Consider the following 23,960-nt stretch of genomic DNA (forward strand, 5'->3'; position numbering starts at 1 on the left):
ATAAGCCAGTTTGAGCTTGGCATTCTCCGTTAATAGATCTAAATCTAGTAATAAGTAATTTGTGGAGATTATGTAACATCATCTTTCGATTAATTTTTTAAAATATCTGTGTGGCCTCCTTCAGTCGCGAAGCGACTTATATGGATCATCTCATGGAAATGGGATGAATGCCTAGGCATAAGCTGTTGTCGTAAGTCGGAACGATGTCGCCCACACATCAGTTCCTCCCTCTCCACGCAGCTGATGCATCCAAAGAAACGGCAGTGCCGATACAGTTTGGGATCAGCCTGTTCTGCCAGGGTGCCTGGGTGCTGCAAACTGCCTTATGGTCGCCAGCTCCTGATTTTTCATCAGGGTTGACTCCCGAAACTTTTCCCATGATTGGGTATAGCTGCAAGGCAGCAGAGGTTTGAATTAAGAGTTGGGTAGCCAGCCATGGCTAACGAGCCCCTCCCTGCCCGAAGCCTCACTTGTTTAGACGCCAGTTACTCGCCAATTTGCCACTTCTGTTAGTGAGAACAGTTCCGCCGGACTCAATATCTGAGCCACACGTGAAGGCCAGATCTCTATATAGTCGTGAAAGTTAGACGCTGAGATTGAAAGAAGAATTCAAGCTTTTGAGTGTAGGCTTATCATCCTAATGCTACAGAAAAAAGCTGGATATCAGGAAAACAAAACACATCTTTTCAAATCAACACTATGCCTGGCACAAGGGAAGAACTCCTATATTGTGAAGAGACAAACGCTGAGCTGCTTAATTGGTCATATAAAAAATCTTCTGCTTCGAGGTACAGAGGACGAAGTAAGCAGAAATGAAGGGTCGTCCAAAGAGAAGCTGGGGTAGTAGGGTTACCAGATGTCCGACTAAAGAAGGACTTGTCCTCCTTTTTTTTTTTTGGAGTCATGTGCTTCGTCCAACAGGCCTTTGTCTAAAATGTAAAAATGTCCTCCTTTTAGGCTACTTTTTGTTGAATGCACTATCATTGTATCCATAAATCGAATTCAATTTAGAATCTTCTGGTTGAAACAACCAAACGTAAGCTTATAAGTATCAGAAGATGACAGATTTGTTGACAATCTTCTTCCTGAACATGTATATTTTTGTACCTAGATTCAAAGCTGTTCAAAAGAAACTTGTAAGGCCTATATATGCTGTCGTTTACGCTGATCAGACTATTTATATTTAAGGGCTTATTAACTCAGTGAGTAGCATATTGTTCTTACAAAGTAGTTAGTAGACCTACATTTTGAAATACTTGTCGTGCATGTAGCTCTAAACGTTTATTGGAGCGAATGTTGGACTGCTTCAAAAATTCGTTTCACCTTGAAATGTGATACTAAAAGAGTAAAATTACTAATTTTACAGCCTATGATTTACTGATATTCTTCATAAAAAAAAACGAAACTTTACTTTGCATTTTTGAAGCCTTGTCCTCCTCTCAACGTGCAGCTGTCTGGTCGTGCCAAATAATGATTCGCATGTGACTATGTAGCCTATAAGAAATTGTATTATTGTTCTAGCAGATGTATATATTATTAATCTCGCTTATTTTAGATAGGGGCCTAGACGGGCCGGTCTGGTTATTATATATGCTTTTTATTATAAATGTACTTTGCATCTTTCCAAAACATCCTACGAAAAACATATCACAATCACAGCACTAAATGTGAGCAATGCTGTTTCATGAACATACAACGTCATTAGATGCTCCTCTGTAACATACAACGTTATTAGATGATCCCAGCTCCTCTGTAACCTACAACGTCATTAGATGATCCCAGCTCCTCTGTAACATACAACGTTATTAGATGCTCCCAGCTCCTCTGTAACCTACAACGTCATTAGATGCTCCCAGCTCCTCTGTAACATACAACGTTATTTAGATGCTCCCAGCTCCTCTGTAACATACAACGATATTAGTCTAATCTTTCGACTCAGGACCGGACACAACAGAATGCGACAACACATGCATCGGAAGCTCAAAATTGGAACCAGTGAAATCTGCCCATGTGGAGTATCACCAGAGAATGCCGACCACGTCCTCCAAAACTGCTCTCTTTACCAAGAGGCCCGTATAAGACATTGGCCCTAAATCACCCCAATAGAAAGAAAACTATATGGATAGCTCCCTGATTTGGAAACCACTGCGCAGTTCATCTCATGTATTGGTCTAGTCATATGAACACTCCAACATAACAATGAGAACGATGAAGAAGAAGAAGAAGATGCTCCCAGCTCCTCTGTAACATACAACGTCATTAGATGCTCCCAGCTCCTCTGTAACATACAACGTTATTAGATGCTCCCAGCTCCTCTGTAACCTACAACGTCATTAGATGCTCCCAGCTCCTCTGTAACCTACAACGTTATTAGATGCTCCCACCTCCTCTGTAACCTACAACGTTATTAGATGCTCCCAGCTCCTCTGTAACATATAACGTTATTAGATGCTCCCAGCTCCTCTGTAACATACAACGTTTTTAGACGCTCCCTGCTCCTCTGTAACATACAACGTTATTAGATGCTCCCAGCTCCTCAGTAACTTACAACGTTATTAGATGCTCCCAGCTCCTCTGTAACCTACAACGTCATTAGATGCTCCCAGCTCCTCTGTAACCTACAACGTTATTAGATGCTCCCAGCTCCTCTGTAACTTACAACGTTATTAGATGCTCCCTGCTCCTCTGTAACTTACAACGTTATTAGATGCTCCCAGCTCCTCTGTAACCTACAACGTTATTAAATTCTCCCAGCTCCTCTGTAACTTACAACGTTATTAGATGCTCCCAGCTCCTCTGTAACCTACAACGTTATTAAATTCTCCCAGCTCCTCTGTAACTTACAACGTTATTAGATGCTCCCAGCTCCTCTGTAACCTACAACGTTATTAGATGCTCCCAGCTCCTCAGTAACTTACAACGTTATTAGATGCTCCCAGCTCCTCTGTAACCTACAACGTTATTAAATTCTCCCAGCTCCTCTGTAACTTACAACGTTATTAGATGCTCCCAGCTCCTCAGTAACTTACAACGTTATTAGATGCTCCCAGCTCCTCTGTAACCTACAACGTTATTAAATTCTCCCAGCTCCTCTGTAACTTACAACGTTATTAGATGCTCACAGCTCCTCAGTAACTTACAACGTTATTAGATGCTCCCAGCTCCTCTGTAACCTACAACGTTATTAAATTCTTCCAGCTCCTGTGTAACTTACAACGTTATTAGATGCTCCCAGCTCCTCTGTAACTTACAACGTTATTAGATGCTCCCAGCTCCTCTGTAACCTACAACGTCATTAGATGCTCCCAGCTCCTCTGTAACCTACAACGTCATTAGATGCTCCCAGCTCCTCTGTAACCTACAACGTCATTAGATGCTCCCAGCTCCTCTCAACGTTATCTCTTTTTGTTTTTTTCAACGTTTCTCAAACTTTTCTTGATGACGCCTCCTCCACTCTTTTCGATCAGCAGCAGTTCTTAACCCTTTCTTCGTGATCCCTGAACTGTAAATCTACCTTGATGGACTAGGATGTAAAAAAATCTTCAATTCTGAAGGAACATCTAAAAGGTAGGCTACAGGAAAAAAAAACTTAACAATCACTTGAATGCGTTGTTTCAAATCATTTTTGGATTCTATGTCTCACTTTTTCTCCTCCTCTACTTCCTTTTCAATACTGTTTCATTTTGGATGTCCAGCCATTCGTGTTCACATTGTTCAACAGTTCATAATCTGTAGTGGCACGGTAGAAGGTTGCCCCACTCAGCTAGCAAGAGGGTCTGGGTCCAGGGCCCGGCGTTTTCCTGCCTTCTAAGCTTCAGTGATTCATTCTCCTTGCGTCTACAGCGCATTTTTTTTTCTAGAGTAAGAATAGCGCAGGTCAAATAAAATTAAAAGTATGACGGGCCGATGTTGAAACGTTTTAGTGCATTCAGAGCAGCAAAAATGCATTCTCCTGGCGTCTACAGTCCACAATTCATTCTAGAAATAAAAATAACAGGTCAATAAAAGTAAAATAAAAAGGAGGCAGCACTGGTCAATGCTACAATGGAAGGAGCATTCGATATACTAAAAGTGTACATTTGTTCCTAATGGAAGCGATCGATCATCTTCGTGTTAAATTAAGCTGTTTGTTTTTTTTTTTACGTTTTAGCCAACAGGGGGAAAATCGACCGTTGTGACAAGAGAAAGTCGAGAATAATAGCGTTGACGGAGACGTATGGAAAGGTCGTCTTCATCATCAACAAAAAATAATAATAAAATAGAGTCCATCTAGTTGCAGACACTTCTTACGAAAACAGTATACACTATGAAACGTCCTATATATTAGAAAATGAACAGACATCTCTTACTTATTTTTTAAATCAGTAACAATGTCATCGTAACTAATTGTTTAATATTCAAACATGTATTTATAAATACATTTTTTTTCGTTTCTTGAAAAGTAAATTGAAAGCATTTGAGCCCCCTTACACATTTTCAGCACGTAGCATCGCCTAAAAGGATCCGCGGCATCCCACGTACAGTTTGTAAAACGCTTATTGTCTTATTGAAAAATGGGTGACGGAAATCTATGAATTTAAGAGATGTGATACGATATATAATTATTATTTATTATTTTTAGAGAAGATTATAAACTTGGCTAGTTATTGACCCAACGCGTAGCCCTATAGGCTACTAGCTAGGCCCACACACTTACACGCGCAGTATCATATAGACTTAAGCTTGATTGATTGGGGTTAGATGTTTGACAAAAATAGAATTAAACTCAAAAGTCTGTTGTGCCTTTTTTTTTATAAAGTTTTTTCAAAAGCCAAAAAAAAAATTTTTTTTGAATCCCTTTTTTTTTGTTTAAGAAAGTTAAGAGCCTACATATGCCAATGTTTTACTTAGACTTAATTTGTTCTGAGAGCGACTGTCAGTGTACACTTTTGTTTCAAAATACTAATTATGCAAATTATATTACCTTCACATAAAACCCTTAGATTGTTCAACCGTTGGAGCATCGCACATGATTTGTCGACCGTCTCTCCATTCCTCTGTCTCTTTTGCCTTGACTAGAATCTCTTACAAGGACAAGCCCAACCATTCAGAGTTTTTTTCTTCCCATATTATTGCTTTCTCTGTCTGCCTCTTCTTTCTCTCCCCCCCCCCCCCCCCGGCATGGTAGGCCTACTGTTCCCAGAGGAAAGTCTATATATATTATAAGCGAGCTCTGAAAACTTCGTGATATGGCCATACAGTTTAAGTTTGCGTTTTCCTGACAGTGAGCAGCTTAAATTAGTGTAGGGCTCAATAACTAGGCTACTTGAATCCTGTTTCGAATTTCCTTATTTGTGTGGTGCATATTATAGTCATAAAAAATATAATTTATTTTCATGAAGCAGCTGGCCTTTGGGGAAGACTTAAAATTGAGCATGGCTGCATGGAAATCGTTGCCCCAGTTAGCCAAGAAAGCCAAGGATTAAGCAGATTTTAAGTCTACTCAACATACCACATGGATATAATAAGCGTAAATTATATGATAAGATAGAGAACTGCTGTTTTAATAGGTATGTTCTATTTCGATGGTGATTGATTTTAGTTAACATATATACAGAATAAATTAGATCTAGACCTCTTGTATCATGTTACAACAAAAAAATAGAAGAAAATGCCCACATAGACATTAGTATGTGATACTACTATAGATCTGTCTCCCACACATTTTACAGTACAAATTAGAAGATAGAAACTATATAGATCTTTCCAGCTTCAATAAATTCTTCTAATAATAGGACCTACTTATTCATTACATTTAATTTTGAGAACGAAAAATCAAAGCAAAAGATTTGCTGAAATAAGAGTACATGCAAGTTAACTTCTAGATATCTATTTATCTTATGGTTTTGGTATATGGTTTAGAGTCAACCATGTAAACTGTGTCAAATGTGTCAATAATAACAAACAATGACCTCAATCAAAACAAAATAGTGCTTTTAATGACGTAATGTAGGGGAAACCCCACCATGTGACTTAAACGACCAATCAAAAAACGAAAGTGTCTGCGCAAAGAAAATGCGCAGCAGAATTCTTAATGACAACAAAATGCCGTCGGCTTCGGATTCTTTATTAGCTGCCGTTCAAACAGAAAAGCCACACCATTATATGTAAGAGTCATTTGTATAAAACGATAAATAATCCATAGATCTCATGTCAGCAATGTTATTTTTTTTATCAATATAATTTGATTTTTTTGTGCAGGTATTTAAAAGAATTTCGCACTCAACAGTGCGAGCTCTTTCTGCAACACAAATGTCAACAACACAGACCTTTTACTTGCTTTCACTGGCATTTTCTAAATCAGAGAAGGAGGAGGCCTGTTAAAAAACGTGATGGAACATTTTCTTATAGTCCTGATATCTATTGCACCAAATATGATGAAACTACGGGAATTTGCCCAGATGGAGATGAGTGAGTATTGCGATTGATATTCATATTGTTTCGTCCTATTTAAATTTTTGGTGGGAAACTTCTATTTCTTCAGTGCAAGACGGATTATATTATTACGAAGTGTTATTTCTGTGTTTCATACTGTGAAAATGATGTATTTGGATACATTGCGTAGTTAAAAATGCTACATTTTTATATCAGCTGTTGAAATTCCTAATTTAAAGTGTTTCTAAATAGTCGCATGCAATATGTAAACAAACATGGTCGCCACCATTGTGACCCAAGTCGACGATATGAAACTGAATTGGGATGTTGTTATCAATACAACATCTGTTTTCGCGAGTATTAAAACTCTTTTTAATTTTGCTAAAATATTTTAAATTTTATTTTAGGAATGAAATCAATAATAACAGTGTCGTTAAATTAACATAGATCTAGAGTCTAGAGAATATTTTATACAATTTTAAATCAAAGACAAAGAAAAGTGGTAATTCAGCTAAATTTAGGCTTCGTGCAATGTTTTTCATTAAAAGAAAAGTGAGTATTGTTTATTTTCTAATTTGTTGTTTATGAGAGGAAAAAAATATTTCAATATAAATGTTGAAATGCAATCAATTGTAAAAATAACTTATAGATCTAGTCTTGAAATATTTCTATAGTTATGCATCAAAACAAAATCAGCTGTAGGCTATAATTAGACTATGTTAAGGGAGACCTTGAACTAATGCTGAACTTGACCTGACAAGACCCATTGACAAAAGCAATATTGTTTACAACGTCTGGCTGGCAAGATCTTCTTTGTTCTGGTTTTGCCAGGAGGATTATAAATAAACATTATTTTAAAATAGTGATGATAATCAAGACAATTAAAATAAAATATTTCTTTTGATGTTTTGAAAGTAATATAAGATTTAAAACATTATAATTATAAATAAATATAAATTTAGTAATTATATTCTAAATATTTTTAGAAATGATGTAATACGTTTTAAATAGCTTTTTATTTAGATATTTAAAAAAAAATATTTATAGATCTAGAGTCTAGATTGACTAGATATTATTATTTAGATTCTACTAGTACTAAGATTTATTTTTCTAGACCTAGAATCTAGCTCTTGACTTAAGCTAGTCTATGATTTAGGGCATTTTATTGTAGGCTTTAGCAAGTTTCTGAACCTCTAATTCTAATCAAATTCTCTTCTATCATTTTGTGACATAATTTTTAGTCATGTATCTAGACTAGGGTGTAGAGCCCAGAATCTAGAATGATTAGATCAAAACGATCTAGATCTAGACTACATTGACTAGATTTAGAATCTATATCTACATAGATCTAGATGATTACTCTAGATTCTAGATATTTGAATTGTAAACTTAGTCTAAAAGAACACAAGTCTATATAAGACTACTTCTACTACTGACTAGATTAACTCTAGCTCTAGATATCATATACTCATATAGACATGGTCATAGACTCTATTCTAGTCTCTAGATTCTAGTCTAAATTTTATTTCTTTTGGCTTTGCTCTTGCCATGCTGTGGGCCACATTCACAGATATGTCACTCCCAAGTCAATGAATTCAAATAAATGATTCCAATTAAAGTAATATATTAATAGAGCTGATTCTAAAGGAAATACAATACAGTCAATACACTATAAAGATCTAATCAATATTACTTTTCCTTATTATTATCACCACTCTTCTGGAAATTAAATCTAATTAAGATGGTTTGTTGCTACCAATTTTAAATGCACATTCACTTGACATAGCATAGACTTATAGATCAAGTGTTTGTAGTGTAGAAAATCTCAGTCACTCTAGTCTAGAATACATCTATCAAATTTATCATATACTCTTATCTTATATAATACAGATGTTACTTCAAAAAAGAAGATGATTACGTCCTACGCGTCATGCATATTAACCAATGACTTAAATTCTGCCAAGACATTGGTTTTCCTGGCTAGCTCAGGCAATCCATTTTATGCTCTAATAGCACTAGGGAAGAAGGAGCATTTATACAAATTTGTCCTAGCATATGGGACGAGGAATGTGTCTTTATCCTTGTGTCTTTCTGAGTACTTTGTAAAACTTTGTTTTTGTATTTGAAGGTTATGGTTCAGTGTTTTATAATTGCTACTTTACTTTTGAGTCTTCTGTCCTGAAGGCTTTCTAAATTTAGTGATTTTAATAAAGGTGTTACTCTAGTCAATAGTGAATATTCGTTTGTTATGAATCTCACTGCTCTATTTTTGTCTGTTCCAGTTTATTAATGTTTTCTTGAGGGGTCCCAAACAGAGGATGCATATTCTATTATTGGCCTAACCAAGGTTAAATAACATTTTAGTTTTATGTTCAAATTTGATTTATAGAAATTTCTTTTAATAAACCCTAATGCTTTGTTTGATTTTTTGATAGCTTCATCAATATGGGGATTCCATGACAGTTTTTCATTTATTATAATTTTGCGTTTTTAGTATGTTACTGGTTTACCATGAATAAGATAAGTGGAATTAATTTATTTAAGTTTTTTTTTGTTACTCTTAATAACTGACATTGTTCTGGGTGGAAAGACATGCTCCATTTTGATTCCCATTTCTGTAATTCATCTAATTCTCTTTGTAAAATTTCTGTATCTTGTGTTGTTTTTATTGTTCTATATATTATGCATCGTCTGCGAATAATCTGACTTTTGTTCCTGAAGTAATGCAATTTGGTAAATCGTTTATGTAAATTAAAAATAGTAGTGGACCTAAGACTGTTCCTTGAGGTACGCCTGAGTTTACTATTATTGGTGTTGATTTAGAGTCATTTATTATTACAGTTTGTTCTCTCCCTATCAGAAAATCTTTAATCCACTGATGCAATGGACTATCAATGCCAAAATATTTTAATTTTTTAAGCAAACTATGGTGGTGAACTTTGTCAAAAGCTTTGGAAAAATCTATTAAGATTGCATCTATTTGCTCACTGTTATCTAAACCTTTTGAAAAATCATCAATTAGTCCTATTAGTTGTGTTTCACATGATCTAAATTTCCTAAAGCCATGTTGGTATGGAGTAAGGACATTATGTTTGTCTAAGTGATTTATGATGTTGCTACACATTATGTGTTCTAGGATGTTACATGTGATGCTGGTAAGTGATACTGGTCTGTAGTTTCCTGGGTCTGATTTTTCTTCTTTTTCAATTGAGGGGTGACATTAGCTTCTTTCCAGTCCCTTGGTACTCTGCCCTGGTTAAGAGATGCCTGAAAAAAGTATTTTGAACACTGGTGCTAGCTCATTGCTTAAGTCTCTACTAGTTAAATAGTCTAGATCTAACTTTGATTAGTTTTCAGCATTTGCCCTCAAATTTAAAGAAAATCTGGTCTAGCCGGTCTAACCAGTTTAGATCTAGTCAAACTATTCTAGACTAGATCTATGATAATCTACATTATTCTAGATCAATGCCAATAATTGTAAACTTAAACTACATAAATTGGACTTGATTTTCTAGATCTAGCTGATTACATTTGTTATTTTTGGAACCAAGTCTTTTTCAGATATCTGTAGATCTAGAATAGAACACAAAAAATGCAGAGCTATTAAAACAAAAAAGAATAGTATAATAGATATAGTCTATCATAAGTGAGAAGTAAAGTAGTAATAGTACATAATCGTTCAAACGTGTACTAAAAAAAAAACCAAATAAAGTGACCTTGAGATTTATAGAGCACATTATGTTAAGTGCATTTGTTTGTATGGCGAACGGTTAACAAGGGTGACATGTGGCAAACACAACAGCCAACTGTCTTTACTTTCCCCCTAATAATGTTGGGTGGGCTCAGGGCTAGTAAAAAATTAATAATAGATGTTAAAATACAAGAAAAGTATTAAAAGTATTAATTTTTTCCCACAAAAAAAAAAAGCACTGTATACATGTGTGTGTATATATATATATATATTCATATTCACAGAGGGTCTCACATTTATCAGTTTCTTCAAATACATTATATTTATTTTGCAAAACTTTTATCATTCTTCTATCTATAAATGATAGAACTAGATGTCCCTTGGTGTCACAAGCGATGCCAAGATATATTTTCTATTTTTTACGACTTAAGTTTTTGCTCTAAATTTTTTTTTCAACTTTTTAACATGACATTGAATCAAATAAAACAAGCAACAATGGTTTCATCATAAAATCTAGACATTGAACAGAAGGCTTTTTAAATTTGTTTCTCTATACTTAATTTTAGACCATTTTTATGTATTAATTTTGTACAACTATTATTTTGCTTCTCAGCTGTCCCTTTTTGCATAGAACTGCAGGAGATACAGAGAGAAGATATCACCTTAGGTACTATAAGACTGGCACTTGTGTGTATGAGACTGATTCCAAAGGAAATTGTACTAAAAATGGACCCCATTGTGCATTTGCTCATGGAGCTCATGACATGAGGCCACCTGTTTATGATTCAACAGAAGTTCAGCCTTCAATGGATATTCTAGATAAGAAATCAACTTCACCTGGTTCCTTAGAAAAAGATAAAGTACTTGCTGAAGATCCTCGTTGGAATGGTACGTGATATCCGAAGTCTGTACACATTGAATGTAATTTATTTGTTAATCTATAATTATGTTAAAATTATAATGGTTGACAATTGTTTTATGTTTATATTTTAAAAAATTATTGTACTTCATATAATTTTTTTGTTGTAGATACCAACTTTGTCTTAGCTAATTATAAAACAGAACCATGTAAGAGACCTCCTAGACTTTGTCGACAAGGATATGCTTGTCCACAGTTCCATAATACTAGAGATAGGAGAAGAAGTCCAAAACTATTTAAATATAGGTAATAGAATTTTAATTGAAAGATTTAATTGCTTTACGTAATGATTTTTTGTTCCTTTTCTTTTAAAATGGCTAGTAAAAAAAATGAAACTTTCAATGAATTTTCTTAATGGTTTTATTGTTGGAAATGTAATCTTTTTCAAGAATTGGATTAAGCAATATATAGTTGTAGTTAAATTATTAAATAATTTGTTATTGTTTCAATGTTCTTTGTTGTTTTCACATCTTTTTTTTTTTTTTTTTTTTTTTAACTTTGATGTAGGTCAACACCGTGTCCAAATGTTAAACATGGAGATGAGTGGGGTGATCCGACCCAATGTGAAAGTGGAGACAATTGTTCGTATTGCCACACCAGAACAGAACAACAGTTTCATCCTGAGGTATCTAAAAATATATTACCTTTTATTTTGTGGGCTATATGTATGTTGCTGCGGCAACAAGAGTTTGTTTTCTTTTTAGCAGCCTCCCTTAAGGGAAAAGCTGCTATTGGTTGTCAGTTGCATTTTAGATTTCAAAAAATTCAGAGCGCTATTAGGACTTATGAAAAGGATTTCAGCTTTACCTGTATTCGTGTTAAAAAATGGTTCAACTGATATTTATGGTCTTCTTGAAGTGAAACCTGTTGTTTTCAAAATTAAATAGTCATGTGTAAATTGACAATAGTTGTTTGAGGAGTAATCAAAAAAAGAACTGATAACTTTTTTTGTCTTCTGTGAGGTACTTTTTTTTTTTTTGTTGCTATTTGTCAAATAGATGTAATAATTGTTTTTTCCAAATGTTTAGTGTGTGTTGCAGCAGCTTATGATATTTGAAAATCTTTCACTTTTGTTTTTTAAATACTTAATATGCAAATTTGAGTGCACAACATACTTATAAATAGCAGAGCCTTACAAAAGTTTGTTACCCACACTCCCATTATTTATCTTGGATTGGTTGAAAATGCATATAACAAGTGAATATAAGTTTGTTTGTTTTTGTATTTTAATTTGTTTTTGTATTGTTTACCTTTCATCTACACAGATCTATAAATCTACTAAATGTAATGATATGGTTCAAACCAATTGCTGTCCTAGAGGAGCATTTTGTGCATTTGCTCATGTAGAGCGTAAGTTTGTCACTATTTCTTTTTTTAACAGTTTTACAAACATTTGGAGTTATGATATAGAATACTTTTAAATACAGGAATCTATGATTAGAGAAGGTTTGATTTTTGTTTGGTTCGTGTTTTTAAACAGAACTTAAAAGTCAGCACTATTTTAAATTACTATAACTCATTTTTTCCAGAGGAAATTTCCATAGTTAGAGATGTATTATCAAGTCTAAGTACCAACTCTTTAGCAGCTTTTGTAACTAATGTTTTGCCTTCTTGTGAAACATCAAATAAATTAGAGTCAATAGCAGGAAAGGATGAACTTAATGGAAAAGAGGTAGATACAATGTTTTTATATAATTTTTGTGAATATATTTGTAATGGTAACATAAAATAAGGTCTCCTTTGAGATATTGTTTTCCTTAGGGTATATGGTGTTATAGCACTGTTACTAAGCCACCATTAGAGCCAACCCCTCTAACCTTTTCACACTTGAGGACAAGTTTAAAGTTGGATGAACTTAGAAACTTCATTTGAGACCTCAAATCATGAATAGAAGTACGACTTTCCTACCAGGACTTGAACCCACAACTTTCAAATTGGCAGCCTAATACTAAACCATTAACTTAGAGAGTTTAGATTGATAGATAGATAGATAAAGATATAGGTCTGAGTTTGGACGAGATGTAAAAATCATTTAATAAACTACTAATAAAGTTTCCAGAGATAGGGGCTCACTCACTGTTTTGGGCGATATCTTAAGAGTTTGGACTGAAATAGAGCAAATGATTATTCTAAAAACAATTTTACTAAATTTTTCATGTTGTTTGTTTGTAATAATTGAAGGGATTAAAATTATAAGATTAAACTTGTTGATGTAATGATGTGGAAATTTCACTTTTAAGGAAGTGAATTTCTATTTCAAACAGACTAATGGGAAATCAGATATGAAGCTTCCTAATCCAATTGGTAAAGAAAGAGCTAACAGTATATCATCTCAACCAAGTTTAATATCAGTAAGTATTGTCTGGCTTTTTTTGTTTCTTTTATTTAAGTCAAAGTACTGTATGTTTCTTTGAAACCTAGATCAGGGGTAGTTTAAGCTTTGCTAACCAGCTGTGACCATAGGGCTATGTGTCCTTTGCAACACAAATAAAGTATTCATTAGAGCTGGTGTACTGAGGATGAGCTTCAAATTGTACCAAAAAAAATATTGTTTGCTTCAGTAATTGAACCTATTATTATGAATGTAGCACTTAAGCCATCCCATCTCATATTTATTTAAGTTATAATATATGTTGTATAGTAATTGATGGCTAACATTGTGTAGGATGTAAATTTTAAATTTAATTTAGCTTGTGTCTGTTTTCTGTAATACTAATTTCTATTAATTCACAGATGAGTCTGCTAAGTAGTAGTAATAACGGAAGTGGATTCAGGAATAGTCCATTACCAGATCCATTTTCAAAAGCTAGATCTTGTAGTGTTAGTTCAGATTACAATAATTCACCTCTATACATGCGAGCTCCAGGCTTTGAAAGAGATGAATATCAGGTAAAAATTTTTACAAATATTTTTTTTTTTGCTCTTCCTGAATTATACATTTGAATTAAACATGTTTTATGCTAATAAGTGTGTTCATTATTTTTAGTTAAAGTTGCGACAGCAGTTGATATCAATAGAGAAAGATACCTCAATTGATGCAGCTGAAAAGACCAAACGTAAAGAGAATCTTCTATTAATTCATCAAGCTGGCTTGTACAATCACTTAGGACATAACCTCTCACTCAGTCTTGGATCTACAACCATGTCTCCTCTGGCACCAGCATTTTACCCACCAGGTGACTGTGTGGAGTCTGTGCTAGGTCAGTTGAATGCTATGAAACATAAATTAAATATATATTCGAGAACTATTAGTTTTGTTTTGTTCACCTAATTTCTATGCAAGATGTCTTTCTTTCTCAGGTAAGGCACTAGATGAAATTCACTTGGATGACTTAGACATGGGAACATTAGAACGAGAACTAGACAAAGATATGGATGCCAACTCAGTGAGCAGCTCAATCAGTGCTGGCCTTTCAACTTCAGGCTGCTTCAGCAACAACTCTTCTATACCTATTGGCATTCCATTCAGTAGAATTGCACAGCGAGGTAGCATCAGCAGCTTGTCTCAGAGCCCACCTTCTCCTTTTGGGAGTTTCCCACACAGCATGCAACCTTTACAATTACAGAAACAGGATTCAAATGACCATGTAATTTTTCATTTTCATTTTTTTTCTCTTACTATTATCAATACTCTAGTTTCAAACATTAAAGCACCAATAGTTATTTTAAAATGTACTTTTTTAAAATAAATGACTGATTATTTTAAACAATGTTGGTCTTAAAGGTATGTAATAAACAATAGTGCAAGTAAAATCAGTTTCTTAACCCTTTGGACCCTCGCAGTGCCCTGCCCTTACTTTCCTATTCCCCTATTCCTTCGATGAATCTGGTGCTGGTATAGATGTAGATCAAGTGTTTTTATTTACTGTAACTGTTCCGATTTTATCTAGATCTAGATGATCGTTGAGCCAATCTCCATTTCCCTATCATTAGTATCATTGTAATCATTTTCTAGATATAGTTCATTTTTTAGAATCATTGAGGATATAGTTCCCTGCTTCATAAAAAGTTTATTTATTTGGATTAGACTATGAGTACCTGAATCAATAAGGTGTATTTTCATTTTGTAATTCAATTTACCATTTAAAAATACAAAACTCATGGGTTCAAGATTATTGTCATTTACCATAAGTCGAAAAGTCCTTTGGATTTTTAATGACGGACATTAGGTTTAAGGTAAGGTGCGCGAGACTGATATGTCAGGCTGGCGGGTTCAAAAGGTTAAAAATCTACTTATAAGATAATATTTTAAATGTTCATTGCATAAGCAATTTATTTTCGTCCATAATAATCTTAATGTTTGTAATTGTGTCAGTGTTAATACTATTGCTTAATTTAATGAAGATTTGTGAAGATTAATTAAATTTATAACTTTAAAATAATCTTTAATCGATTATGAATGAATGCAACCAATTATTTTGTTAATTTTACTCTTGCTTTGATGTTATATTTCTTTCCACCCTCACCCTTCCTTTTTTTGTTCTAGTCTTCCTCACCTCTGCTGAACTGCTACTCTGGTATGAGCAAATATCAGATGGGCTCCAATTTAAGTGATACCAATTCAATGTCTCCACGGAGTGCAGGACCACAGTCTCCCATGCTTTCTGGGTCTTTCAGCACTCATCTTCAAAATGGAGAAGTGCACAAGCTTAGAGAAGAACTCATGATGGCAAAGTCCAAAATGGCTGAATGGGAAGGTGTATACACCCAAGCCAAATGTGTATGTACAGCAAACTACACTACTGTAAAATAGTACAATACACCTGCATAACAAAAAAAAACACATAATGAAAAAATATACATTGTTTTAAGGTCATTTTTATTTTGTACTTCATTAACTGTTTTCTTAGCACATTTCATGTATATCATATAAAGCAATTATAATGACTAGCTTTAAAAATGTTTCCTATCAACAAACTAATGAGTATGCATGCATATTTTTTTTTTACTAGATTTCATGCTAAACATGCTAAACAAAGTTACCATTTATCTGAAATCTCTGAAAGTCTAAATGTCAGAGTTGAGTTTATTCTAAGCTCATGTTTATCTCCAGGCGTGTGATGCTTGGAAGAAAGAAGCAGAAGATGCTAACAGAAAGGCAAAGCTTGCAGAAGAAGAAAGACAACAAGCTGTTAAACAGAAGGATGATGTAGGTTTTTGTTTTAAGTGTAAGAACTTTGCAATCTATCTATATCTATGTAAAGGTCATCTATTTCTGTGGCCCATGGTTAATGAGGGTGTCATGTGGCCAGCACAATGGCCAACCGCCTTTATTTTCTCCAACTATTGTCATTAGAGCTGGGTGGATTCAGAGGCACCCAAAAATCCAGAAATTAAATATCCCAGTCTCCACCGGAGACATGTTTAAGTTTGAACATAAATCTAATTTGTAATCCCCTATTTTGTCTTTATTCCTCAAGATCACTTCACAGTTACATCGGGTGCAGCAAGTTATTGCTATGACAGGAGGACCCCATATTTATGCATTGTCAAGATCTAGTGAGTTGGATAAACTTAACATACAACAACTACAGCAACTAAAAATACAACTACAACAAGATGTGGACACATTGGAAAAGGTAAGCAGCTACCATCACTTGTACTAAGAGCAACTTTTTATTATTTTGTCATTTTACTATTGGTTAAAAAAACAATGTGTCAAAAGAATCAGTTGCAATGCTTGTAACATTGTTTGCAAAGAGCTTTTTATAATATTCAATAAAAAAAATTAAACTTTAGTTGCAATATTAAAATGTGACACTACACTTCTAAAAAAAAAAAGAAATGAAATTTTAAAAAGGTGACATTGATCCCCTAAAGAGGATTCTCAAACCTGTTCATATACAAATAAACCAGCACATGCTTGCTTGTCTTATAAAGGGCTACAATAATATGAAAGCCTGAATACCATTCTTGCTAGCTTGTGATGTTGTGAAGCCATATATTGGTATTATGTGTAACCTGTAATTTCAACCTTTGAGTCAAACATTAAAAGATCAAAGTAGACATTTATCCTTTTGTTTAATTTTCTTTAACCACTAATGCAGTGGCATCAGCAACGTGTCACTAATTTTGTATTCTATGCAGAGATCTCTACAGTAATAATATCACTAGCTTAAAATAACTGCCTTAATTTACAAAAGAAAAATACTTAATAGGATTAGTGTGATTTTTTTTAAGATAAAAGTCCTAGCTATAAACTTCACATATTCACGCTATACATTCTCTCCGCATAGTCTTTTCACATTTTTAACTTTGCTCACTCTTTTATAATAGTATGTTCAATTTAACTTCATAGAAGCTCCAAAGAGACAATAGAATTTCAATAATTTCTTTTAGAAAACAAAAAATCAGAGATCTGCCCAGAAGTTATATTCTTTAAAGCTCTGTTTGAGATAAAGACAGACATAATAAAAATGCAGTTATAACTGTTGAGCATTTTAGTTTATAACAGGGGTGGGCAACCATATTCTGTCGAGGGCTGCTTAAAGAAAAAATTTGGGGAATGGGGGACCACTGCATATATTCACTTTCTTGCCTGGAGAAATGGGAGAGCTTTGTTTAAAAAGATTTAAATGCACATATATTATATGTGCAAACAGCCCATTGTAATAGTGTCTAAGGAAAACATGAAGTGTGTCTTGCACTCTTTAGAACACAGAACAATTTCTTCCATATTCTTTACCATGCACATTTTAAGCCAGCGTATACTACTGTGGTACTGAATGTTTTGTTTCCAAATCTTCAAATACTTCTTGGAACTTCCTGTGGTTAAGACCCCTAGCTCTGATAAGTTTGATCCCTAAGATGATTGGGTCAATAACATATTAGATAGTCAATGCAGCTTTGCACAAACTTTCCTGTGTAGAGGTTAGAGTGTATGCTGACAGTATTGTATTTTTTAAAATCTATGTTTTGTCAGTTAAAGCACAGGCACCTTCAGTTGTTACACTAGGAATCTTGTTTCATGCCAACCAAAGACTTTCAACACAGTTCTTCGTAGCATTGACTAAATACTGGCCTGAGGTTGTGTTTTAGAATGTTTCGACATTGTGTATAAGAATAATCTTTGTTTACTTTAAACTTTTTAAAATGAAATGTATAGTCTCTGTTTCTTAAGTCTCTTCATCATAAGAATCATAACTTTCAATAGTTTAGATAATTATTTATTTTTAATATATGTGCATTATATGTAAAACTGTGGGAACACTTAATGTTTGTAGGTGTCCGCGGGCCGCATAAAACTCTGGTGGGCTGCATGTGACTGTAATTTTTCCACCCCTGGTTTATAAGTATGTTTTTTTTTTTTGTATGACTTGTGCTGTTTAAGTAATTGGTGTGGATTTCTTTCACAGGTAATGCTTCAAAAATTGGGCAGGAAAGTTTGATGTGGGTGATATTTAGGATACATCTAATTAACACAGGCTGAAAGGTTCTTATGGGCAGTTTGCAATACAGAGAGTTGGACATAAGCATACAAAGAAAGTTTAGTCTCTGTTTTTATATAAGTATATTTTTCTTTACTTGCTTATTAATTTTGTCTTGTATCTCTTGGAAATTTTTTGTTTTGTAAAATAATACAAAAACTGATTTGTTCTAGATAAATATATTGTAAATAAATAGCTGTGAAATATAAATATATTAAGATATATATTTTAGCTGTTTTTTTTTTTTTTTTTTTTGTTGTTTTTTTTTAGACTGTAAATATACTTGTTAATGTGAATTATCATATATAAATTAAAACAAAATTAATAATGTAAATAGTTAGCTTTGTTCATTGTTAAGCTTGAATTTAAGACCATAATGTGTATATATGTATTTGTTCAAAGGAAAATTTATCTTCAAAGTGCACATATTTCAAAGTATTAATTCTGATACATTATTTCATTGTTAGAAAATTTTCATATTGTATTTTATTAATGAAGCATTTATACAATTTTCTAGGTCTATTTACTGTATTCATGAACATTTTATTCAATATCTTTTAAAAACATATAATTGAATTATGCTAATTTTGATTTATTGAAATTTTTTTTTCATCTGGTTTCTGTATGTTAATTTTTGTTTCTTCCCCCTTTCTTATGTGGGCAGCTTAATTGGTAATTGAAATAAAATCACTCTTCACTGCTGAAATGTCATTTAGAAGGTGCTTTTGTTTTACTGTTGCAGTTCAAGTTGTGAAGAATAGGTAATTATGCTTTGCTTGTTAGTTTTACTCTGTAATCTGCTTTGGTTAGTTTGCTTTGTTATAAAACAACACCTGCCCACATTACTGTAAAAATTTTAAAATGCTAATTGAAAATTAATAATGCGTAACTTTCTGAAGTCTAAAGTTGTTGAGAGTGATATATAGTTCTAAAAATGGCAAAAACTTTACTAAGAAATGCAAAACAAAAGAGATATGTCACTGTTATTAAAAGATTAATTCTATATTGTCTTATATTTTCTTGTCACTATATTGTTATATATATGTTTTAAATGTTATTGTATATTAATATGGACTAGAGAACTGCAGGTGAACAGTTCTGGTGTTTGCCTTTATTGGGTCGTGTACAGTATTTTTCAATGTCATGATCAAAGAAGAAAAAAACAAACTTGTTTTTTTCTTTATCATATTACTTAGCTCAATGCACTTTAAAAACAGGCCCTATCCGGCTTTCAACTTACGTAGCCAATAAATGTTCCCTAATACGATTTTATGTTTGATTTTGATGTTCAAAAGTTGATAGTTTTATATATTATAATGAAGTTACTAAAATACATATTGCCTATTAAAATTAGTTAGGTTTTGACTAGGCAGGAAAATCAATGACTTAATAGTGTCTAAATTTCTAAAATGGTAATCACATAAGAATGGAGGTTTTTTTCTCAACTGTGAACATTTTTGAATGTAAGTTTCCATGTTGGAGAGTGCCTCGACATAGTGTTATTTTTCTATGCTGTATCAATGTGTACACAATTTATTAGCACTTGCATAAACAATTTAGTTTTTCCAATTAGTTTATACTGTACATTGTAAAGACGTCTAATTAGTAAAGTTGTATAGTCTAATTTTGTTGTATTTGTTAGTTCATGTCTATTTGAGCTCATTTATTACAAAGCATCTTCAATGTTTTCACTGCTGTATTTATTTGAGTTATCTTCCCATTCTTTGTCTCATTTATTGGCTGGACTTTGTCTACTTCTTAGAAATATTGTTCAGAAATAAACATTTATATCAGTTAGCTGAACAGAATTATATAAGTGTAAAGAGATATGTTTTTAATACATTTATTTGAACTAACAATTGTCTGAACATGCAGAAAATGGAAGCTATTAATTTTTGTTTAATCTGTGTTAGACCTTTTAAAATACATTACCTATTTTGTGAAATCAATTTTATTATTATTTAAGTAAGTTTAAATATTCTCACAAGATTGTCTTTAAAAGTATAGTTAGGCTGTGATTAATGTTTTTAAATATAAATATATTTTGTATCTTTTTTATGTTATTTTTTAAAAATTGATATATAACAAGTTAAAGCATTATGAAGTTTTTTTTTACTATCAAATTCTGTTAGTTTTATTACAAACTGACAAACTGATTGTTTATAGGTTTACAAAAAAGAGTCTTTATATATTGTGGTGCTCTGCTTAATGAATGTTCCTCATAATGAAAACAAACCATTGCTTAGTGACTGACAAAACCTTAACCCACACATTCACTTAGAAGTAGGAAAACTAGTGAACACAATGATTTTAACATGCAGCAATACAAAGTTCAAGCTCTGCTACATTGAATGCAATATAGATTTGGTCTAAAAAAAATTGTTCATGCTTTTGAGTTACTCTAGTGTTAAAATGCGCATGTTTAAAGATGATCGTTATCAGCATGAGCTATAAGCATGAAAGTAGCGCTATATAAAAGATTTAATTTAATTTAATTTCAAGAAAAAAAAGCACTCTTATTGAAAGGTATATTTTCTCAGTTGCTAGCTTGGGAAAGGTATAATCTTCAAATCTGAAGGTACATCCAAAACGTATAACAAAAACAATCTAAGGGTTTTCAAAGATAGCAGCGCTGTTGTGGAATAAAATTAGAGTAGACAGTTTAAAACTTAAACTGAGAAAGTTCTTTCTTAAATCATGCACTAATATTTGAGTTCAGTTCCAGTTTCTGCTTGCAGCAATTTTTTAAACATTTTTTTATACTGAGATTTTAAAAAAATGGGGCAAATGTTAAAAACACAACTGAAACATAGCTAGATACATAGCTAGAAAAGATAATTCTACTGTAAGCAAATCATCAGCTTAAGGCTAAGGCTCATATTTTTGTCAAACTTAGGTTTCATTGTTGTATGTTTTTTTATACTAATGAATATTTGTCATTGAACTGCTTGATTGCTGATGATTTTATGTTGTCTACTATTCATCCTTCTTAACGTCTTGTCATAAAACATTGTGGAAAATATATGTTCAATGGTCTTGTGTGTGTGCATATTTTACCTCATCTCACATTTTTGTTAATGCTGTATCAAGTTTCTAAATCATCTACAGTGTTATATCAATTTAGTTTAAAAAACTTGTAACATTAATATCAATTTTATGAATTATTAGTTTGATTTGAATGTGAATATTTTTTTATACTTAAAACAATTATTTTGTTTAAATGTATATATATATAATTTATTACTTCATTAATAGTATACACTATATATTAAATACATTATAATTAGATATTTGAATTACTTATTTCTTATTATAGTATAGAGCTGTTTGCATCATATTTGACTGCAATTTTAGAAGACATATGATTTTGTTTGTATTAATGTGCATTAAGATATGTTTATGTACTAGATGTATATACACTAGTTGGTCTTCAAATCAAAATTGCTGAAGCTATATGAGATGTCAGAAAAGGTTTATTAATTCTCTTCAATAGAGATCTGTTACCTAGTGAATGTTGTTAGGTCAACTGTTACGCCATCTTTAGGTTATTTCTTATTATAGTATAGAAACATTGAAGCAGTTTTTGTAGGCCAATAATATAGCACTAGTAGTGGCACTTTTTTTTTTAGAGTTTGTTGATATTTTTGGCAGAAAACATTTTTTTGAACTGTTAGCTAATTCATTCCCTACTTTGTGTTTATAGAAAAAGGGTATGATACTAACCTAATTGTTACATGGTTGACAGTGAGTTCACCAAAGTACTCTAACACAATGTTAAATTAATGTGATGTTTTTAGAAAAACAATAGATATTGTTTGTTGTTGCTTTTCTGTTTACTGTGTCACATTAGTTCATGTTCTTCTTTGGCATTAACCATTGTAGATGATATTTTTCTCTCCTTGTAATGAGATTTTACTGTTAATATCTCACATTTTCATTTTCTTAATGGGATGATCTGATTAATTAACAACAAAAAAAAAATACTAGTATAAAAATCATTGTCATTCTTTCATGCTATGTACTCTTGTTTAGACTGTCCCACAACTGTATGTATTAAATATCAGTTCAAGTTAAAAACAAAAATGAAATCATGCTTATTTAGAGCAATAGCAAACTCTTTGATTGTAATTCTAAAGAAAAAAATTGAGTTATAAAACACTTATGATTTGTTGTATGAAAATCCTGTTATATCTAGCCATTAATACTATACACATTTTATTTTTTTCTCATTCAACTGCCATTGTATACATTTATATATTTACATGAAAGCACATAATGTGTGTATAAAGGTGTACATAAATTAACATTGTCTTATCAAAGAAATTAATTAGAATATAAAAAATTTTGGGCATAATTCTTGTTTCATTTCACACACAAAAAAATATTTTATTTAAGGAATAATGAAAATAGTTGAGCATGTTTTGTTTTGGTTTACTTGTGTTTTTAAAGTAAGATTTATTGATTTATTGATTTTTGTAGTTAACAAAATGGACTTTTTTTTTTCAATGTTAATTTGCATAGGGATTTATAAATATAACAAGAACTTTATTTTTTGCTTGTAGGTATCTTTTTTATTGGACTTGTAAATAATGTTATTAAATATTCTGTCATATTGTGCATTAGGTGTAAATATCAATATTTATAATAAATAGTTATGGTTTAACAGGATGTTTTTTATGGGCAACTAAAATGTTCTGTATTCTTAGTTGTACTTTCATGGAGTTCTGTGTGTCTTAGAAGAAAACAAAATAATGCTATAAGTTGGATTTTTTTAAAATTTGTACATACATGTAATTGTTTTTGTTTTTTTTAATTATTATAACTTTTGTTTTGTTCCCTCTCATTTAGTTTTCACCTTTAGTTGTGGTTTAAGGAATATATATTATAGGAAATATTTGTTTTAAAGTATTATTTAGAATAAATACTATCTTGCAGACAATGCATATCTTGTATAAATGGTACTATTTATCTGAGAGCAAAGGGTTCTTTCTTTTAAGTATCCCCCCCCCCCAAAAAATGTAAAAAAGAAAATAAGCATTTGTTGTTACTGCTTAAATATTAGAATTGTTTTAATTAACACAGCCATATTTTTTTTTCTTATTTTATTAAAGATACTGAATGGTCTTGTTTTTTTTTTATGGTCTATTTTGTAAAATATTTGTGCGTTGTTCAAATTTTAACTTCTAGTGATTCTGATTCAATATTATTTTGTATAAATTCTTTTATGTTTTAATCTAAAATTGTTACAAATATTTCAAGTTAAAATAATAGAAATAAATTATTAAATTCTTGACCAATAAACACTGCATTTTAAAATTATTTTTGTTCTTACACTGTCAGATATACACATTTCAAATGAAACAGCGAATGTTTTGTTCTTACACTGTCAGATATAAACATTTCAAATGAAACAGCGAATGTTTTGTTCTTACACTGTCAGATATACACATTTCAAATGAAACAGCGAATGTTTTGTTCTTACACTGTCAGATATAAACATTTCAAATGA

General features: G+C 32.2%; 1 protein-coding gene across 6 annotated transcripts; it reads left to right on the forward strand.

Annotated features, from left to right (window-relative positions):
• Nucleotides 1–6,056: 6,056 nt before the first annotated feature.
• Nucleotides 6,057–23,752, forward strand: LOC106070915 (RING finger protein unkempt homolog). Of its 6 annotated transcripts, none has more exons than XM_013230947.2 (15): nt 6,057–6,146; nt 6,241–6,450; nt 10,719–10,993; nt 11,135–11,270; nt 11,532–11,649; nt 12,290–12,374; nt 12,554–12,696; nt 13,265–13,375; nt 13,758–13,913; nt 14,011–14,224; nt 14,325–14,611; nt 15,511–15,744; nt 16,078–16,173; nt 16,445–16,603; nt 18,380–23,752. In XM_013230947.2, the coding sequence occupies exons 1-15, from the start codon at nt 6,085–6,087 to the stop codon at nt 18,410–18,412; spliced, it is 2,319 nt and encodes a 772-aa protein (XP_013086401.2). In that variant the 5' UTR covers nt 6,057–6,084; the 3' UTR covers nt 18,413–23,752. The 6 variants fall into 6 exon arrangements, with proteins under 6 accessions (XP_013086401.2, XP_013086476.2, XP_013086548.2 ...); XM_013231022.2 differs by having other exon boundaries at nt 13,289–13,375; XM_013231094.2 differs by lacking the exons at nt 6,057–6,146; nt 6,241–6,450 and adding an exon at nt 7,121–7,328.
• Nucleotides 23,753–23,960: the final 208 nt, after the last annotated feature.

The sequence above is a fragment of the Biomphalaria glabrata genome, chromosome 2 (assembly GCF_947242115.1).
Source record: "Biomphalaria glabrata chromosome 2, xgBioGlab47.1, whole genome shotgun sequence".
Lineage (NCBI taxonomy): Eukaryota > Metazoa > Mollusca > Gastropoda > Planorbidae > Biomphalaria > Biomphalaria glabrata.

Coding starts and splice junctions, on each gene's coding strand:
- LOC106070915 (XM_013230947.2), top strand. CDS start 6,085: ATGCCGTCGGCTTCGGATTCTTTATTAGCTGCCGTTCAAACAGAAAAG. Junction 11,650..12,289: donor AACAACAGTTTCATCCTGAG/GTATCTAAAAAT, acceptor TCATCTACACAG/ATCTATAAATCTACTAAATG. Junction 13,914..14,010: donor TTGAAAGAGATGAATATCAG/GTAAAAATTTTT, acceptor CATTATTTTTAG/TTAAAGTTGCGACAGCAGTT.